Source organism: Rhagoletis zephyria, unplaced genomic scaffold (genome assembly GCF_001687245.7).
Source record: "Rhagoletis zephyria isolate East Lansing unplaced genomic scaffold, Rhagoletis_zephyria_1.1 Rzeph_scaffold_01653, whole genome shotgun sequence".
In the NCBI taxonomy this organism is placed as follows: Eukaryota; Metazoa; Arthropoda; class Insecta; order Diptera; family Tephritidae; genus Rhagoletis; species Rhagoletis zephyria.
This window is the reverse complement of record NW_016158737.1, coordinates 94,297-113,580: the sequence shown is the minus strand read 5'-3', so window position 1 is coordinate 113,580 and position 19,284 is coordinate 94,297. Positions and strand designations below refer to the sequence as shown.

Sequence of the window (19,284 nt, the reverse complement as noted above, 5' to 3'; positions counted from 1 at the left end):
TTGATGCATACCTACAATGGGATTGTGTCTGCTGGAGGCATTTTGAATTGTCTAACCTCTATCCTTAGCTCAAAATATTGTAAAACATGCGCTGAAATAGCCGACCTAGTTTGAAAATCTTCTGCTACTACAGCAGGGCTTTTAGATGGAGTCTATAGACTAGTCAATTTGATAATGACGGTTGCAGGGATTTGCCGAAATCGGTTTCAGAAATCGGTTAAAAAACGCCCTAACTCAGCACAGTTTCAATACATTTTCATTTAGATAGGGCGTTTTTTAATAAAATTCTGAAATAGGGCGTTCTTTAGTAAAATTCTGAGATAGGTCGTTTTCGAACTAGCTGCCGAGATAAGTCGGTCTTCCTCTCAGCTTTCGCTATTCTGATTCGTTAGGACGTACATATGTATATACACATGAAGCAATCTAGCCCTAGCCAACAAAATCAGCGTAAACGAGATAACTGGATATTTTCTCGAAGAAAACCCGGATAAAAAGTCGTTTATGAATGCCGTTTACGATTTGTTTTCGAGTAGTTTTTTGTAGAGATGTCGAAAAATATCGATGCATCGAAAATTTTCCACTCGATGTATAAATAATTAGTCGATGAATCGATGTTTTTTTTTAACTGGCATTCCTAGTACATTGAACCGTCCAGTTTTTCAATTGTACAAAAAAAAGCGATGGCTTTGACCAAAAAAATTAAATGGCTCCTAAAGGTTTCGTTAGAAACATAATTAGCTCAGTTGTAGTAAGTTATTTCAAATTTCTTAAAACTTTGCTAATAATATATTTTTTGTTGTGAAACATTATCTGAAAAATCCTATGGAAATCGATGCATCGATGTATGCCCTTCGATTCATCGAAAAATATCGGCGTACATTTCGATACATCGAATCAAAGAAAAACATCGATGTATTTTTGTCAAAAAGCATTCCTAAACGAATATTATATATTATAAAATATTGTGGTTTAAGAAAAATTTCCAACAAAACTAAAACCTTTTCTTGTGCTGACAAATTTCTACAAGCCTCTTTTTTTATTAATTTTTTTTTGTTTTATCGTTTACGAGCCTTTCTCTAACTTTTTGCCGATCGAGAATACCTCGGGATGTTCTTGTCGTTATGTTTGAAAAAGTTACTTCACAGCTTTTCACTCAAAAACAGCAATGTGTGCATTTAAATATGTAAGCATGCAATTAACTATGCGTGAGTATTTATAAGTATACATTTAGACGTACTTACTAATTAGCTGTGTTTACATGTTTTTAATGTCTAAATTTTTTTGCATATTAGTCACAAAATATTTATATACGGATACTTATCTATCAAAAAACAACAATTCTTACAATAATTTATCCAAATAAGTATGGCGAGGTTTCGAAACATTGTGTGACCTTTTAGAGTCACCAAAAACGTAACAGATAACCAAATTCGACCTGTCCGTAACTACGTCTGGAATAATTAACGATGTATAAGAAAATCACACATATGTATGTACATATGCACATGCATACATATGTACATATGTACATGCATATGTATATTTACAATGTAAACATATACATACATATATTAAGAAATGATATAATGAAACAATTAAAATTTCAAGTGGCAAACGTTTGAGTAACTATTTAGCTCACTTAAGCGACTTTATTATTCTAAAGATCCACTTTGAAAATAATAAACAGGTAGGCGCAAAACACAGGGTGAGGCGGTCACACACTAGCGATGATGTGATCTGGCAGGAGCAGAGTATCCACATACAGTGACTCAAACAAGTGACCACGTGTTGATTTTTTTTAAATATTCATAATCTTTTTCTTTTTTTTTTGTTATTTATTTATAACAATATTGCCCAAGCTATAAGCAAAACCATATACTATATGTATCACAGTTTCAAACTTTACACAAAATTTAGTAAAATGTAACAATTGTAACAAATGTAGTTTTAAGGTGTTCTTATACGATATGTATTTGCATCTGTAAATGTGACTTTTTCAATACGTATGTAATTGCGTATGTCTGTCAAATTCGCAGTCTTTATTTAACTACATATATGTAAAAATACGTTCTTTGAAGACGAAATAAACTAAACTCAGATGATTCTATCTGTGTGTCAGATGAAAATAAAAAATAAAATCTATTTCGTATGTACGTGCATCTACTTTGTAGAGAAACAAATCCTAATTTGTCTAATTTACACGATATGTTGCCACATCCATATGTAAAAATTGGCATGTACACATGCAAATACATATCGTGTAAGAACACCTTTGTAGCCCATACAATAGAGTTCAAGTTTCAAGCGGCTAAAAAAGTGCACTAGTCTTTGATATTTATTTTGTGCTGACGGATTTTTGACCTTTTTCCATATAAATATGAATTTCTTGTGAAATAAAACGCGGAAATTTCAAAAAGTCAACGCCGGTTTTCATAAATTACACTTATTAGTTAAAAAAAAAAAAACAACCGCAAAAGCACTCACAAAAAAAATATTAAACATCAACGCGATTTTTTAAAAGGTTGTCCTTTATAACAAAAGCAAAATTAACCCCCAAACAATTGTGAATATTAATAAAAATCAACAGGTGGTCACTGGTTTGAGTCACTGTATATACATAGTATGTACATATGTACATACATATTTTGCATTTATTACAAATGGATAATCTCAGCTGCTTATAGCGTTGTTTTGACTTACATACGTGTACCTGTTTATGTTCATGTACGTATAGCGGTTTTCCATTGTTTACAAACAAGGTGCTTTTTGTTGTACTTGTATACATACGTTTATGTACATATGTATATTTTTTAGCATGTATTATTAGAAACATACTTATTTATAGAATATAATTTCGTTTTCATATAGGTATTCGTTTATTTTTATTTACATTTTTCTGCTTATCTGTACAATATGTATGCATATGGGGATATGCACAAATACATATATATGTACATATGTACATATGTGTACTTAATTCAATCATTTGTTTTAACTACAGAAATAGTTTTTCTGAGAAACATATTTTCAAAGTGCATCAATAATAATATTTTTATATCACTAAACCAATAAAATTTTATTACGCTAATCACTTCAACAAATTACACTTACGATCACAATTCGAACGATTGTTCGCCTATACCTTACTGCGACTAAATTACTACTAACAATACGACGTCCAAAAAGCCGAGGAAACACTCTAAACAACACTGTTGCCAACTTGATGCTTTTCGCTTTAAATTTATTATTTATTTTATTATTCAAAACGCGAAAATTTATTAGTTTGGTACTCGGTACGTTTTTGGTGCCTTTTTTTTTAGTTTGAAAACACCAAATCTGTAAATCTTAAACAAAAATTAAAGTTAAATTTATAGCAATTGTAAGTTTCGCAAGCAACTTTATGAAAATTGCCAACAAAATATGCGGCAGAAATTTCAATCATGCCAGAATTACATTCGGTAATAGCCATTGCCTGCCGAATGGCGACTGCAGGAATTGATCTTTAGACCTTTAGTTTAGGCTGAATTTGTTATATATCTTACGACTATGGAAAAACTCACCGGAATCTTCTAACAGTAAAATTGATAACAAGTCTTTTAAAGGAAGAATAATCGAAATCGGGTGAGATTTGAAGAGTTGGAAGTTTTTTTAGACAAAAAAATTATTCCCACTCTGCACCGGTTTCGTTATGTTTCAGGTGTGATCATAAGAGACTGCAGTGAAGATCAGGAAAAAAATTATAAATCTAAGCGAAATGGCAGCGCAGGAAAAAGCTGCAAATTAGAAAATAAAAACGACAATGTTAACGTCTCTTGGACGAAAATATTTACCTACAATAAAGTACATTAAATCCTTCAATAAAAATTTAGTGCTTTTTTCGAGAGAAGCGCGATGTGCTTTTTCGAATGCAAAACTTGGCAACACTGCTAAAAATAGTGCTGGTTGACTGTGTTGCCAGAAGTTTTGTATAGCGCATCCCCATATCCAGCAGTAGTTGTCCCCAAAAAATTCCCTTTTTTCTTTTGAGAAATTTTTAAGGGCAGGCATTAAAATATATTTATTTTAATTTCAATATGAATATTTTAAAACAAATGAAAATCCGCATCAAATCCCCACATCCCCAAACGAAAAAATCTATCCCCAAATGGTTTCAGAAATCCCCAAAATGGGGCGAAATCCACACGTCTGGCACCACTGCTGGTTGAGATCACCAAACACCAGGGCTCGGACTATTAAACTTGATTTAGGAGTAAATAACTAGAAATCTGATTAAAAATGGAATTGTGTATGTATATTTATTTATTAAGTGACCACGGATTAAAATTCTCATTCATCTTATCACATTACGTTTCTGTTATTATTAGAAAGGACCGCCTTCGGCCCATAAGTTTCTACTTTGTTCTTGTATTCATTCTTTTCTTTCTGCAAATTCTAACCATAAACTCTTCCAGACACTTTTTCGTTCTGTACGTTGTGTCAAACGGCCGCTATGTATGTACATATATGATCATACATAGCCACTTACATATGTACTCAAAAATTGATAAAGCTCGTATCTACTTGAATGAAAATATTTTTTTCGCCCACTTTATAAAGTAAGATTTTTTCAGACATTAAAATAAGCAAAACTTGTATGTAAAAAAATAAGACTAGATTTCAAGCCTGATAGACCAGTTATGCATACTTAGCTTTGCATGAGAGCTGTCACATAAGAATCTGTTAAATGGGCTCTGCGTGTAAGCGGTTACCCAACGCATAGCACTTAACATGTAGAATTCTGTTGGATTTTGATTTTTATGTAAAAATGGTATAGCAGTGCAAGTATGCATAACTGGGCTATGAGGGGTAAAGGACTAGATGTGGTAATACTTCAAAACGAAATAAATCCAGTCCGATCGAAGAAACGTCCAAACGCTGTCAGACAGACTGTACAGCAGTGCTCGAACTTCTAGCACATTGTTGTGGATCTACCACTTTTTTGAGTATCTACCACATCTACAAAACAAGGTCGCGTTTTTGGGTAGTTTTATTTTTGCTCTTTATGATTTGATCCATTTTTATACCCGAGGGCACATAAATGCTCCGAATGAAAAAAGAAATCGATTAAGCGGTGATTGTCTGACTGTCCGTCTGTCCGCCTGTGCACCCGATAACTCGAGTAAAAATTTAGATATATTAACGAAACTGGGTATGTGTACTACTTTTCAGTCTAGGACGGACGGTATTAAAAATGGGCAAAATTGACAATAACCACGCCTAACTCCTATATAACGGTAGTTTTCAGAAATACGAAAACTGCGATATTTTAGTAACTACTGAAGCTTATTCACTCAAAATTGATATTTACAATGATTTTTAGACGAAAACTGAGAATATTATACATTTTTGGAAATTAGGCGTAGCCGCGCCCACTTATGATTACATGTGTATATTTTGGTAACCGTGATACCAATTTCTCCCAAATTAGGCCAAGTGATTGGCCTTGGTACAACATAGCAAACGGCTGAAAACGTTTAAAATCGGACAATAACCCCATTTAGCGATTTTTTAGAGAAATGCGAAATCCTCGATAAATCAGTCAATACTGAAGATAATTTATTCAAAATTGATGTTTGCAATAATTCTTTAGCAAAAAATGCGTTTATAATAAAATTTTGGAAAATGGGTGTGGCACTGCCGACTTATGACCACATACATATGTCTATCTCTGCAACCGTTCGATGAATTTGTACCAAACTTGGTACGGTTGTTGTGCTTGCCAGATAAAAGCAAAATGTTGAAGCTTATTGACATCGGACCTAAATTGCGGTCACTTTTCATATAACGGTAAATCTCAGAAATGCTTGAAACTTCGATATTTCCAAACTTAAACTTTTTACTTGTTTTACTTCTAAGAGAGGGCAATTTTCAACACTTAAACTATGTGATAACATAAAAGCTGGAAGGAAATGTGTGACCCTGCCAAAAAAATAAAAAATTAGATTGCAATAATTAACGCAATTTTTTAGCAACTTCAAGCTTGTACTTTACTCTACTAAAATTTAAAGGGCTATGAAACTGCATAAAAAGTTTGTAAGTTAGATGAGACTTTGCAAATTTTTTTTAGCTTTCACAATAAGTTTGAAACTTAGATTATAGGTTTTTTGGTAAGATAATGAGCTATATTTAAAAATAGTCAAAACTTGTTAAAATGTCGCCACTCTATATATTTGTGCGACACTATTACTATATAAATTGGCGGCCGCTGTGGTGTAGTGGTAATAAGTGCGCGCTTCCACTTCGCAGGGCGTGGACGCCAAAAATCGGAGAAGCTCGGCTAAACACCGACATACATAAACACCAATGTATTAATATTATTATAACTACATATATAAATTACTATATTTTCAGTTATGTATTACATAAAAAAAGGTAATAAACTTTCCTAAAACTGAGATCTAACATATTTTGTTTTAAATCTAGCACATTTTATTAGTCCAAGCACTGCTGTGCAGCAATAACACAGTGCCACAAAAAAGAATAAATCAGAAATACCTGCGAAGTTATGTACATTTTCTGATAGGTCTTATCCAGTAAAGCCGGAATCGAAATATGAAATTTGCCAAACACCCCAAAATCTTTAATTACCATTAGAAAAAAAACCGGGTTTTGTACTTTTGCGCACTTATAAGCCAGTAACTTAGTTGATTATGAACCAAGTTTCAGTTTATTGCCGGGTTTAAAAAGAAGAAACTTGGCCCTTTTGAACGATATATATGTGAATAAAGAAACCTTAAGAGATGTGTGTGTATTTACCCAGCAAACACATTTTTTTTACTTTTTTCGAATTTTTTAATTTTGGTGAGGATTTTACACAATATTTTATGAGAAAAGCATACTAGTCCTAAACCGATTTTAAAACTAAATTTAATAACGAAAAAACTAGTGTTTATTTTCAAAAATCGTATGAAAGTTTATCGTGTTATGGCACCCTGAAATTGTGCATATCGTCGGTGATACTGCACAACGGTCTATGTATATTAGGACCCTTGACACTTAGATGATATCTTACTTGCACCGGAATACATCCGCAAATCGTTACACCGTAATAAACGAATGACAAAACTGTCTACCTTTGGCTGATAAAGATGAACGATTGCCAGCAGGGATCAGATACAGATAACAGATCAATTAGGCACCAAAGGTAATAAGTGACATAGAACGTTTTGCAGTATTATCGACGATATGGAAACTGTGCATACGAAATAATGCATATGGAAAACCCGAAATAATGCATATATGCACACTGTCGTTTGAAAACCGAAATAATGCATATGAGAAAAACGAAGTAATGCATATGTTGACAGTTTCGGTTGAAAATCGAAATAATGCATATGACAAAAACCGAAATAGTGTATATGTACACGCACAGTTTAGGTTGCAACTCGAACTTACGCATATTTATCAAAAGAACCAAAAATCAACCAAAAATTGGTCAAACTTGAAAAGGAATTAAAGTGATTTTTGGTGAATATCAACCATGCCTTGGTTGATATTTTCAACAATGATTTGGTAATATTAAGAACAATATTGTTTACATTAACCAAAGTTTTCGTTGGCGATTTTTTTTTACTTTTTTGGCGAGTTTGAATACTTTTATGGTCTGCACTTAACAGATGCTAGCATCTCTACACACTCAGCTACAGCCGCTTTATAAATATGTCTTCAAATGTTCAACTTGAATCAGTTTTCTTTGTCGTTTGATTTGGTTCTGCACTTCACAAAGGCTTTTTCGTAATTAAGAAAAACCAAAACAAAAAATAAATAAAAATTATGTATCGCGCTGATGGCATTCGTACTGCTGGAATCCAACAAATAACAGCAAGCACCTCGTTCAGCCACTGCCAGATATACGAATCCAAATGTTCAACTTGAATCACATTTCTTACAATCGACTTATTGACCATGAAAAAATCAAACCATAACTTAGTTGAAAAACCACTTAAACTTAGTTGAAAAACCATGATACAAAAAAGAAGGTAGTTTCATTTAATGACATACGTTGTTGTTGTTAACCATTTGACTTGTAATAAAATTATGACATTTCTTCAAATTCATGCTACCTGGTCACTAGAAGAATATTTTTTTTTTTTTTTTTAACAGAAGATTTTATCAGTACATTCAAAAGTGTGGAATATGATGAACTAGAAAATTATGCCGGCTACATGATTTCGAAAATGGGGTTGATGACTAGGGTTCAGAACGCATGAAGAAAGTGTATACGTACATATCGTCGCTTAAAGTACCAAACCGCGTAACGTCGTTCTGCAAAACAGCGTAACTGACTCAAGCCCTATCCATTCGTCCTGAAATGCGATTTCTTTGTAAAAAAAGAGAACCATTTGGAAATATGAGTATTTTTACTCTCTACAAAATAATTGATGCAACCTCACATACGCAGTTGTGCATTTTGTTGATACACGGTTTTGTACTTTAAACAAAAATCTGTTAGTGTATTATCGGAGGGCGGTCTGTTCAAGCCGACTTCAGGTGTTTTGCATAAATTAAAAATTTGTGAAATTTAATGATGATGCGCTAATCACAAAGCCTAATTTTTTGCAAAATCTGATGAGGAATTTAAAAGTACGTTTGAATCAAAATATAAAAAGGAGGTTTTATTTGGGAAGAACATTCTTTAGAATCCTATTTTTAAATCGCAAGATTGCATTCAAAATAAGAAAACAAAAAAAAAATAACAGGGTAATGCGCGCGTGGTTTTTATTACAAAATGAAAAGAACAATTACGATGAANGAATTTAAAAGTACGTTTGAATCAAAATATAAAAAGGAGGTTTTATTTGGGAAGAACATTCTTTAGAATCCTATTTTTAAATCGCAAGATTGCATTCAAAATAAGAAAACAAAAAAAAAATAACAGGGTAATGCGCGCGTGGTTTTTATTACAAAATGAAAAGAACAATTACGATGAAGTCTCCTTTACATTTACATTTTAAATATTTTTAATAAAAAAAACGTAAGTAAAAAAAGTACAAAGCTCTGACAATGGTTTTTGATTTGACATGTTATTATATTGNACATTTTAAATATTTTTAATAAAAAAAACGTAAGTAAAAAAAGTACAAAGCTCTGACAATGGTTTTTGATTTGACATGTTATTATATTGGTATAAATATGGGAAAGAAAATACTCCGATTTATTGTTTTAATATTATCAAAGTGGCAAGACCGTTGATAATACTCACAATTTATGAAACTTCAGAAAATTTTCTTATCCGTCAAAAGTTGTATATTGAAATTACCTTCTTTTTTGTATCATGTGTATGCCTATATGCTATATGCCTATGTGTGTGCCTATAACAAGCCCGGCGAACCTTATACATACCCGTGCCATACAGGCCTGTCGAGAGAACCACAACTTGTTGTTATTTTTTTTACAATGTAATTGCTCCTTCATTAAAGGTTTTTATTAAAAATATATGCCGGTTCCTGCTGGTTGTTTCTTACTCTCTAAATTAAAGAAAAAAGAAACAACTTTCGAATAGTTTTTTTCTTTCATCTGAAAGCATAGCTATGTGGCTATTTAATATATACATACCTAAAATATATGTATTAAAATTCGAGTTGTTTATCAGTTATGCATGTTTCAACAGCCAACTGTTACATTACAATTTTGGAAGCATTTTTTAAGGCTGCTTTATATTATCGAAAAAGTCTGTTCTCCTTATAAAATGTTTTGAAAAGTTGGTACATAGTTTCTTAGCTTATGAATGGAACTCAAGAACTACGTTTTTATTGAACTTATAAAATTAATTTTGAGGTCAATATTTCCAAAAAATTGTCAGACTGTCACGTTACAGAAAAAGACTGTTACGTTACCTTTGCGATATACGTGTAGATTATTATAAACTTTTTAAATGGCTTGTAGTCCGTTTTATGCAATAAATAGCATGAATTCAGTATACTTGTGATTGTGAAAGGAATAAGTAAGCGATCGAGAGAATCGCCATCGTTGCCAAATTACAATCGAGTCAATAATCGACTTGCTGCCCGACTGTACAATCGAGATGTTTTTCGATTCCGTACAAGACATTTCTGAGCACTTTAGGCAAAAATTCTTACCCATTTACACTTTCGTTTTTGTGGGGAAAGTACTCAATTTTTCCCCATGGTCTGAACAAAAATAAATACTTTGTTAAGAACTTTCGTAATTAGTGATAATGATAATATGAGCACTCATACGATACCCAGCTGTCTTGTAGGGTTGTTTCGAGTCGACTGACATATCACTGACGAGATCGTGTGAACTCTATCGATAGCTTTCGTAGCCTTACGCATGTATTAATAATTTTTTTTTAAATTGATAACACCGTGCGACAGTAAATTTTACACACGAAAAAATTAATATATTCACAAAACTGGGGATCAAATAAAGTAAAACTACGTTTTTTGTTTTTCTCTGATTTCAGGATTTTTTTTAAGGACATTGAAATTTCTAGGATATGAATGAATAAAAAAAGTATTCAAAAGCTTCGGAGCATTCTAGAATAACCATATGGGTATCAATTAAAAGGAAAATTTCTGTAGAATAGAAAAAAATTTAATTTTTGGGTGCACCAGGACGAATAACTATTGAAAATGTCCCTTTAAAACTTTATCCTTCAATATCCTAGGAAATTTCCAATATTTATTTTTGAAAAAAATATATGTCAAGGACTAATATGTTAACTACCAAATCCTCGAATTTCATCCTTTTAACTTTATTAGTTTTAGATGAAAAAAAATGCACTTCTCTTTATAAGAAACTAGATCGCCCTCACCCGCTTCGCTGAGTGTATGAAATTTCTACGTGATACATTGAGTAAAATTTATTTCAAGAAAACTCAATTAAAAAACAGGAGTTTTAAAATTTGTTTAACCATCTTCAAAATATTTTCAAACTAAAGCCTTCCTAAACTTCTCACTTGTCATACTTTTTCAATTAACTTATCCCCTGAACTCAATTTGGGATTTTAAACAGATGGAAACCTCTTAGATGTAGTTTTGAAATTAAGCCCTTTCAAGACCATTTCAATTGGCACCCATATTTTAATAATTCATTTAAATTATTGAATAGTTTGAATCTAAATTTTTTAACAGTTTGCAACCTTTTTAAACCTCTTTCGTCTGACACTCATATTGTGATTAACATTCAAAACCATTTAGGTTCATACCAATCTTCTACAACAATATATATTTTGAAAGCCGTTCTTTATGTGTTCGCAAAGCTCGAGAACGGCCGAACCGATTTTTTTTTTAAATTTCGGACACCTGCTTCAGACGTCCCAAGAATGCTAGGCTAAAAAAAATTTTGATATATGAAGGGGCGTGGTACTTCCCATACAAACCGATTTTTTCATACTGCATATCTCTGGAAGTGTTCATGGTGGAATACTGGAACTTGGTACGGCAATATATGAAATCAATCTTATACTCATGGAGAAAAATGGGCTATTTGAAAAGGAGACATGGCGCCGCAAAAAAGTTTATATATAATTCTTCTGTCAGTGTGTTGGTGAGTGAAATCCTTCTAAATGCTCGGACCGATTTTAACGAAGTTTATTGTGTACTTTTGAGTGGCTCTCTGGAGAGTGTAGTTTCAAAATTTCATCCGCCAGTTGGCGCTGGAGTGAAGTTATTACTAAAAATCTTATTTATGATCCACTTTGGCTAATATTCCAAATGTTTATTGGTAACATTAAAGGCAATACTATTGCCAAAAAGGGCTGCCAGATGGCGCTGAAGTCATTACGAATAATCGCCAAGTTAGAAAAGGTGCCGTGAATGTCAGATTAAATCGAACTGTTGCGCCATTGAACTTTTATGTGTTACGATTGGCCCAATGGACGTGATTTGCCAGTGAAAGACTTAAATATTATTCAAAACTTTCAAACTAAAGGTTTTTTAACAATATTTCGTTAGACAACTATATTTTAATTCTTCAGATAAGTTGTGTATAATCAATTTAAATTTGACCTTTCAAACAGGTGGCAACCCTTTTCAAAATATATTCAGCCCTCATCCATGAGTTGATAATGATTTTATATATCTCCGTACCAAGTTCCAGTAATCTATCAAAAATATTTCCTGAGAAATGCAGTATGAAAAATTCCGTTTATATGGGAGGTGCCACGCCCCCTTGTCTAATCGAGGNAAGCAAACAAACAAACTCACTTTCGGATTTATAATATTAGTAAGGACTAGATCGCCCTCACCCGCTTCGCTGAGTGTATGAAATTTCAAAGTGCTACATTGAGTAAAATTTATTTCAATAAAACTCTTTTAAAAAGCAGGGGGTTTAAAATTTGTTTAACAATCTTCAAAATTTTTTCAAACTAAAACTTTCTTAAAGCTTCATTCGGAGACACCAGGGTTGAGTTTGGCTGGGATAAATCTCAAATCACCACCGATAAATCAACTGCCAGAACCATTGCCCACCTTTTACTGTAATATTTAATTTAAAATAATTGAATTTAGTTTTTGAAAAGGTGGCATCCCTTGTGAAAGACTTAAATATTATTCAAAACTTTCGAACTAAAGGTTTCTTAACAATATTTCGTTAGACAACCATATTTTAATTCTTTAGATAGCTTGCGTATAGTTAATTTAAATTTGGCTTGTCAAATAGGTGGCAACCCTTTTCAAAATATATTCGAGATACAGCTTTTTTAAACCTCTTGACACCCATTTTTTAATATAATTTTCAAATAAATAACTCCCTTAGTTGAAGTTGAATTTTGATTATTTTAAAAGGTGAGAGCCCTCATCCATGAGTACACAATGATTTTTTATATCTCCATACCAAGTTCCAGTAATCTATCAAAAATATTTCCTGAGAAATTCAGTATGAAAAATTCTGTTTGTATGAGAGGTGCCACGCCCTCTTGTCTAATCGAGATTAAATTTATCCTATACTTTAAGTTGGGGTAAATGACAGCAGTGCACAAAATTTCATCAAAATCGGTTGGGTAGTTAAAGCGTAAAAGCGCAGCAAACAAACAAACTCACTTTCGGATTTATAATATTAGTAAGGATTGATAATTACAATATATGTACATAGATGAAGATACTGGAATCATTATTATGGCACCATGTTGAGCTAATAAATGAACACATGAATTTACTGGCAACGAGAAGGGCGAAGGACTCGCAAATTCTCTGAACGAGCCGGCAAGCTATAATAATAAACAAAATTTCCTTTATGTCTTAAAAGGGAGAACGCTGGGGTACTTTGTACCTACAGGACGCTGATGGTTTTACATGCCCTTAAATTAGATTTAACTAATGACAAAACTTGCACGGGATACCGAACGAACAAAGGGTTTGTGGAGCATATTCTCTATGAGTGTCTTGCCCTTAGCAGGCTGCAGTTTAGGCGACGCCGAGTCCAATTCAGAGGGAGGAAATGAGACGTCCTACCGAATTCTATTTAGTGATACTTCTGATATTTTACATGTGAGCCCGTAAAAAGCCGAAAATGTAAGGTACTTTCAGTTTTATCTTTCAATTAGTAACTTTTGAACTCGAAGATTCGTCATAAAATGTAAAAATACCTTTTTCGTATAGCATTCAGTTTCATGTAGTCAAGTCCTTCTGTACCGGTTTCTACCGTAGGAAATATCCGTTTTTGGCATTGCCGCGGCGGATAGGTAGTGGGTGGAGAACATGGTACCTCCGTGAGGTTTTAAGTCGTTCATCAGGCATTGATGGTATAACAATACACTACTTTTAAACGTCATCCCAGAAAGAAAGGTCCATTGTGTTCCTAGGCGGACTTCGTTTCCCACCCATAGGGGTGGCACCCAATAGGACTACAGCGGCCAAAAGTAGTAAAAACGGGTCGTTCCCACGACAGTCGGGTCTACGTAACCGGAACGACCCCGTTTTATATTTGGCCAAGGACTGTCACTCCAGCAACACTCTTTCGAAAACTTGTATGCTGCTACAACAACAACAGTAAAAACGGGTTAGCGAATTCTGAAACAGTAATTACGCAGATATGTACCCAAATATCCAGCTAACCCAAACCAAAAAAAAAAAATGTTTCATAGAAATGCATATTTGCAATCATAACACGACCTTAAAGTAGGAACAATGCGAAAAAATAAATTTGTAAAAAAAAATTTTGATTTTGTCGCAAGTAATTTGAATTAATTTTTCCACTTGTGCGCATATATAAAAAGCCAATCTGATAGATGAGCAGTTTTTGAATATACATATCTGTGGTCAAGCATTGCTTTAAATTTTTATAAATCGTTTGAAATGTATAAAATAGTTTACTTTGACATTCGCCAATCTATTAATCACATTCAATATTCAGCCAAAAATGGACGCTTCTCTGGACGAGATCCGTTTTCTATGGCAAGAGTCCTGCTTTCCTTAGCTCAGCTTTTGTTGTATAAAATGTAGGTAAAATTGAAAGTTTCAGTATAAATACATATAGTGCACATAATTTTGTATGTTTTTAAGTGAAGAAATAGGAACTTCCTTAGAAATAAAATAAATGTTCCTGCTCATTTTCTCCAAAGTTCAAAAAATTTAGTACTTGAAGCCAAAATAGTTGTGTAGAAGGTGGGCGCCGTAATAAGAAATTTTTTATTATCTTCCAAGTTGGAAAATTCTGNCGCCCACAAGAGCTGTGGGCGTGGTAGCGCGTTGAATTTTACCATTTTCCACATTTCTTCATTCCTAAATATCGAACATCGCATATACGAAATTTCAGCGAATATCCAGTACGGTTACTACTTTTGGCCGCAGCTTATGAATGTATATGGGGACGTCCCACTGTGCGACGCTTACTTATCATAAGAAGTGTATCTACATAGTTATGTACATCTCAGCCGCTTGGTCAATCTACACCCAATTTGATGGACAAACGTTGCCGGAAAAAGTATTAACATAGAATTATTCATAATACGGGTAACAATTTTTTTCCACTATTTTTTTTTATAATCTCTAAAATTTGTGCATAACTCAGGAAAGTTCATCCAGATTTGCAACTTTTTAATCAGATTTTTAGAGCACGCAATTTTAGTACAATAAGGTGTAAGTCTAAAGTAGCTAGGATTTACCGTTGATTTTTGGAATTTTTTTCACGCATTTTCTTCCACCAAAAAAAGGTTCGAAAATACTTTGTATGGAAAAAATGTTAAACACCTTCGACAAAAAACTCAACCCGTTTTTAAACAACTTCAAGCTTGCAATTTTTTGATACTAAAATTTATTGGGCTACAAATCTGCATACTCGAAAAAATTCTAAAAAGTCTTAATAAAAAGTTCCAAAAAACTTTCCTGAGTTTTGCAAAAATTTTAAAAACTTCATATATAAGTATATTTTTATGTTTTTTGTTGTACGGTGAACTGTATTTTTGTAAAAAATTAACCGAAAGGAATTTAAATGAAATTAAAAAAAATTTGCCGGAAGAAATTTAAATACAATTTTTTGCATATATTTTGAAAAATTGTCTGTACCAATATTGTTGTCGCTGTGTTTATGTATGTATGCGGATACTGATCGCTTTTTTCAATCGGACATAAGCGATTCCCACCTTCTATATAGAAGTTATATGAATCGGTCCGTGTGCTATGAATATGTATATGTATGATTATAAACTGAAATATGTACATAACTTAATGAAGCTAATTGAGCTTGTAAACTTTTCCCCAGTCAGGTTTACGAAACCGGAACGACGGTTTCTTTGCATCTCAAGGACGATTCTATATTAAGATAACGATATGTATATCGAGCACAAAAAACGTGACATATTTTTTCAAAATTTTCTTTTTGATGCAGCAGAAATGCTCCAAGAGCATCTAGATTCATTTCTGCAGCAAAAAGATCTACCTCTCTTCGCCATCTGCTGCATTTAAAAACAAAGCAGGAAATTAGTATGTTTTCATTAAATTTTTCGGAAATTAGTATGTTTTCATTTAAGTTTTCGCTATAATATGCACCGGTTAATTATATCCATTACTATTTAATTAGATTTTAAAATGTCGATGTGTTTTTTTGGCAACCCACTCGGCACATGGTCGTGGACCTGCTATTTTTACCGCAATAAAAAACTAATCAGACTAAATACAAAATAAAAATACTGCATACAATGCTACGAATTAATGACGTACCATCGAACCTGCACCTTTCGACCCTGAAACGTTGTAAATACCGATTGGCCGTGAAATCTAAACGACTGCAATCTACTATAAATACCACCCACTCCCAGATGCAGCCGTTAATTGAATTTTGGTCGAATAATTGTCAGGACGTGCCCGTGTCGTACGCAGTGACAAAAGTGCCAGAAGCAATTGGAAAGAGACGAGGAATCGGTCGAATAGGTAGAATTGTTGGATCACAAAGAAGCTGAGTGTTGAAAGTTAAAAAAAAAAAACAATAGCAGGTAAATATTTTGGGATTCATTCAACAAATTATGGAAATAATCAATTTTTATTATCTCTCAAAGCATGGGCGTTTCAAAGAGGCTACCTAAGTACGAGTCGGATGCTTTCGACAATGTTGAATATCAGATCCAGATGACGTACACCGTAGAGACCGATCGCCGCATTATGAGTTTCGTCGATTCTCGTTGGGGCATCGAAGTGACAGGTGGTGTTGATCAATTCGAACCGTTAACCATAATTAATGTAACACCAACTGGTATGGCACGTAGTGCTGGCATGCGTATCGGCGATGAGATCACACAAATAAATGACACGTTAGCGTTGGAGCTGACTTTCAATGAAGCATTGGAGTTGTTTCGAAAAAATAGGCGTTACGTGCGGGTTTATGTTAGAGGGTAAGGAATGATTAATGGACGTGATTATGAGAATTAGTATTATTTTTTTTTTTTAGCGATATTGATGACGATGGCGAAGAAGACTGGACGTGCCACTTTTGGTTTAAGCCACGTAAGTTTTACGAAATACGTCAGGACAAGACATGCTTTCTTATTTTAATTTAATTAATTATTATATTATATTTCTTCTATGCAGGCAAACCTTGGCGCCGCGACTTCACTCCTATCCAATGGGAGTTCCCATGGAACGATCGTCGCAAGCCGATCTATCGCGAATCGAATTGCTTCATGGTGCCCAGCAAGATGGAGGAAAAGATACGCCAGCGACGTGCCGCAACTTCCGCGGTGCACAAGAAGGAAGAACTCGCGCCACATACCCGCTCATTGACACCATCACCACGGCCCAAAAACCAACCTGGCGAAAATTTGATGGAAACTATGTTCAAAAAGTAATCTAAACGATGTTGAAGCGGAGAAACGCGATAGCAATGAATGCTGAAAACATTGTGTTGAATTTGGCAAACAAAGACGAAATATACAAAGGCAAAAATTTGTTGGAAAATTCGCAACGCAAATAAACGCCGACAGTTTTTCATTCCAGTTCCAGAAAAAACAAAAAGAAGCATGTGTCTGTATATACTGCCACATACTTGATTAAAGCTCACAAAAGAGATAAAAGGGTGATAGAAGTTAGTCTTAAGTTCAGAAGATAAAAGTTGGGGAAAGAACTAAAAACTCAATTTTAGTTTGAAGTGAGGTAAAAACCGAAAATCTAATACATAAATAAATTATATAAACACTTGTTATAAAGCTGGCAAAAAAACTTTGCAAAGCTTCATAAAATAATATAATAATAAAAACGTTTACGATAACTCGCAAAACTTTTTTAATTATAGCCAACAAAAAGACTAATACCTATTCGTTCCCACGACAGTCGGGTCTACGTAACCGGAACGACCCAGATTTATATCTGGCCAAGGACTGTCACTCCAGCAACACTCCCCAAAAAGTCTTTGGGGAATTTGTATGCTGCTACAACAACAACAACTAATACCTATTCATAAAACCTATGCACTTGCATAATAAATGAAAATGCAATTGATTGCCACTGTGTGTAGCTAGGTAGAGTTCATTGTTTAGATTAACGTAGCTTTTTTGTACCAGCTAACACAAATTAGAAATGCGTTGTACACTTTTTATACGCAATTTTAGCGTATATCCTAACTTTGCAAACAATAAAACTGTATTTTCTTTTTTTGTTTATTTTCAATTTTTATTTAATTCCGACAAATGTGCTAACGTGCCAGTGGAAGTTGTCTTTTAAGTTTATAAATAAATCACCGTGAAATGCGAAGTCTAGCCAATTTCATTTTATTATTGTATTTGTTTGTGTGCGAAGTTTAAATGTGATGAAACCATTGAAATGAAATCAAGAGAGCCAATGTCATTAACAAACGCAAAAAATAAACTGAAAGTTTTACACACAAAAAAAACATGGCGAACTTAGCTGTGGGTAGGCTGCTGGCCAGTTGGAGAAGTCCGATGAGATGTGGTGAATGTAAATTGTGGTTTTTTCACAAAAATTTGCATTGAAAATGGCCTCAAGTTCAATAAAAATTTTTGAATACAAACAACAAAAAAAAAACTTTAAAAAAATATAAAATTTTCTACTTGCATCTCTTTTTCGCCAATGAATTGCATATATTTATAGCAAATACACCCGAAACTATTTAATTACTTATACAGTTTATTTAATTTGCTTAAGATAATAAGTTAAAAATGCTTTATATATCCGGGCTTTGTTTTTGTTACAAGGTTCGCAAACCGGATTTATCCAAACCGAACATTTTGTTTTGAAATATTTCGTTGCACGTAAAATGAAATGGCTTAAATTAGGAAGTATTGAATCTAAATGTTTTTACTTTTTAGTTTTTGATGAAAAATAGATACACATAAAGCATTTCATTATTTTGGTAAGACTTTAAATTTTACCAGTCGTACCTCCGAGTTTAGTATTTATATTACTTGTTTAATCTGAATATCCTCCTGCGATTACTGTTTCTTGTATTATTGTTGTTGTTGTTGCTGTTGATGTTATGTTTGCGATTGCAGTGGCTATTTACGCTTTTCGAATTTATATTTTGGATTTCTGGTAATGTACCCTTTTGCTTATAGCTATTTGTTTGACCCGTGGCTGGATATTATTCGCGATGTAACAATACAAATATTGCTAAGATCGATAATATTGCCCACTGGAACATAAATATTTCATTAAAAGTAACAAAAGTATAAAAATATCTGTTAATTAGCATTACCTTAACTTTAGGATACTCATTCATAAATATCGTTATTATTCCCACATATGGAAGGAACCCTCTAGCACGCCCGACAATGTCCTTTTTCGTTAGCCATAATTGGCCAGGAGCATAAAGACCCCGATCATCGACGTTGTTGTT

General features: G+C 33.3%; 2 protein-coding genes across 2 annotated transcripts in view; one reads left to right on the top strand and one right to left on the bottom strand.

Moving 5' to 3' along the window:
- Positions 1-16,269: 16,269 nt before the first annotated feature.
- LOC108364741 (uncharacterized) lies at positions 16,270-17,591 on the top strand. The gene is made up of 4 exons (XM_017618552.1): positions 16,270-16,432; positions 16,496-16,828; positions 16,885-16,940; positions 17,025-17,591. Exons 2-4 carry the CDS (start codon positions 16,497-16,499, stop codon positions 17,279-17,281), a joined length of 645 nt encoding a protein of 214 aa, XP_017474041.1. The 5' UTR covers positions 16,270-16,432; position 16,496; the 3' UTR covers positions 17,282-17,591.
- A 585-nt stretch (positions 17,592-18,176) lies between these two features.
- twr (signal peptidase complex catalytic subunit SEC11 homolog C twr) overlaps positions 18,177-19,284 on the bottom strand; it is a 2,562-nt gene continuing 1,454 nt past the window's right edge. The window contains exons 4-5 of the mRNA XM_017618549.1: positions 19,144-19,284; positions 18,177-19,080 (exon numbers count right to left, since the gene is read on the bottom strand). The exon at positions 19,144-19,284 is cut by the window's right edge and continues 1 nt beyond it. Coding sequence (XP_017474038.1) covers positions 19,030-19,080; positions 19,144-19,284 — 192 coding nt within the window. The 3' untranslated portion in view covers positions 18,177-19,029. The remainder of the gene's footprint in view (positions 19,081-19,143) is intronic.

Bases quoted from the DNA above. Each gene is read 5' to 3' on its own strand.
- LOC108364741 (XM_017618552.1), top strand. From the start codon at position 16,497: ATGGGCGTTTCAAAGAGGCTACCTAAGTACGAGTCGGATGCTTTCGAC. The intron at 16,829-16,884 runs GTAAGGAATGAT...TTTTTTTTTTAG, and splicing joins GTGCGGGTTTATGTTAGAGG to CGATATTGATGACGATGGCG. The intron at 16,941-17,024 runs GTAAGTTTTACG...TCTTCTATGCAG, and splicing joins CCACTTTTGGTTTAAGCCAC to GCAAACCTTGGCGCCGCGAC.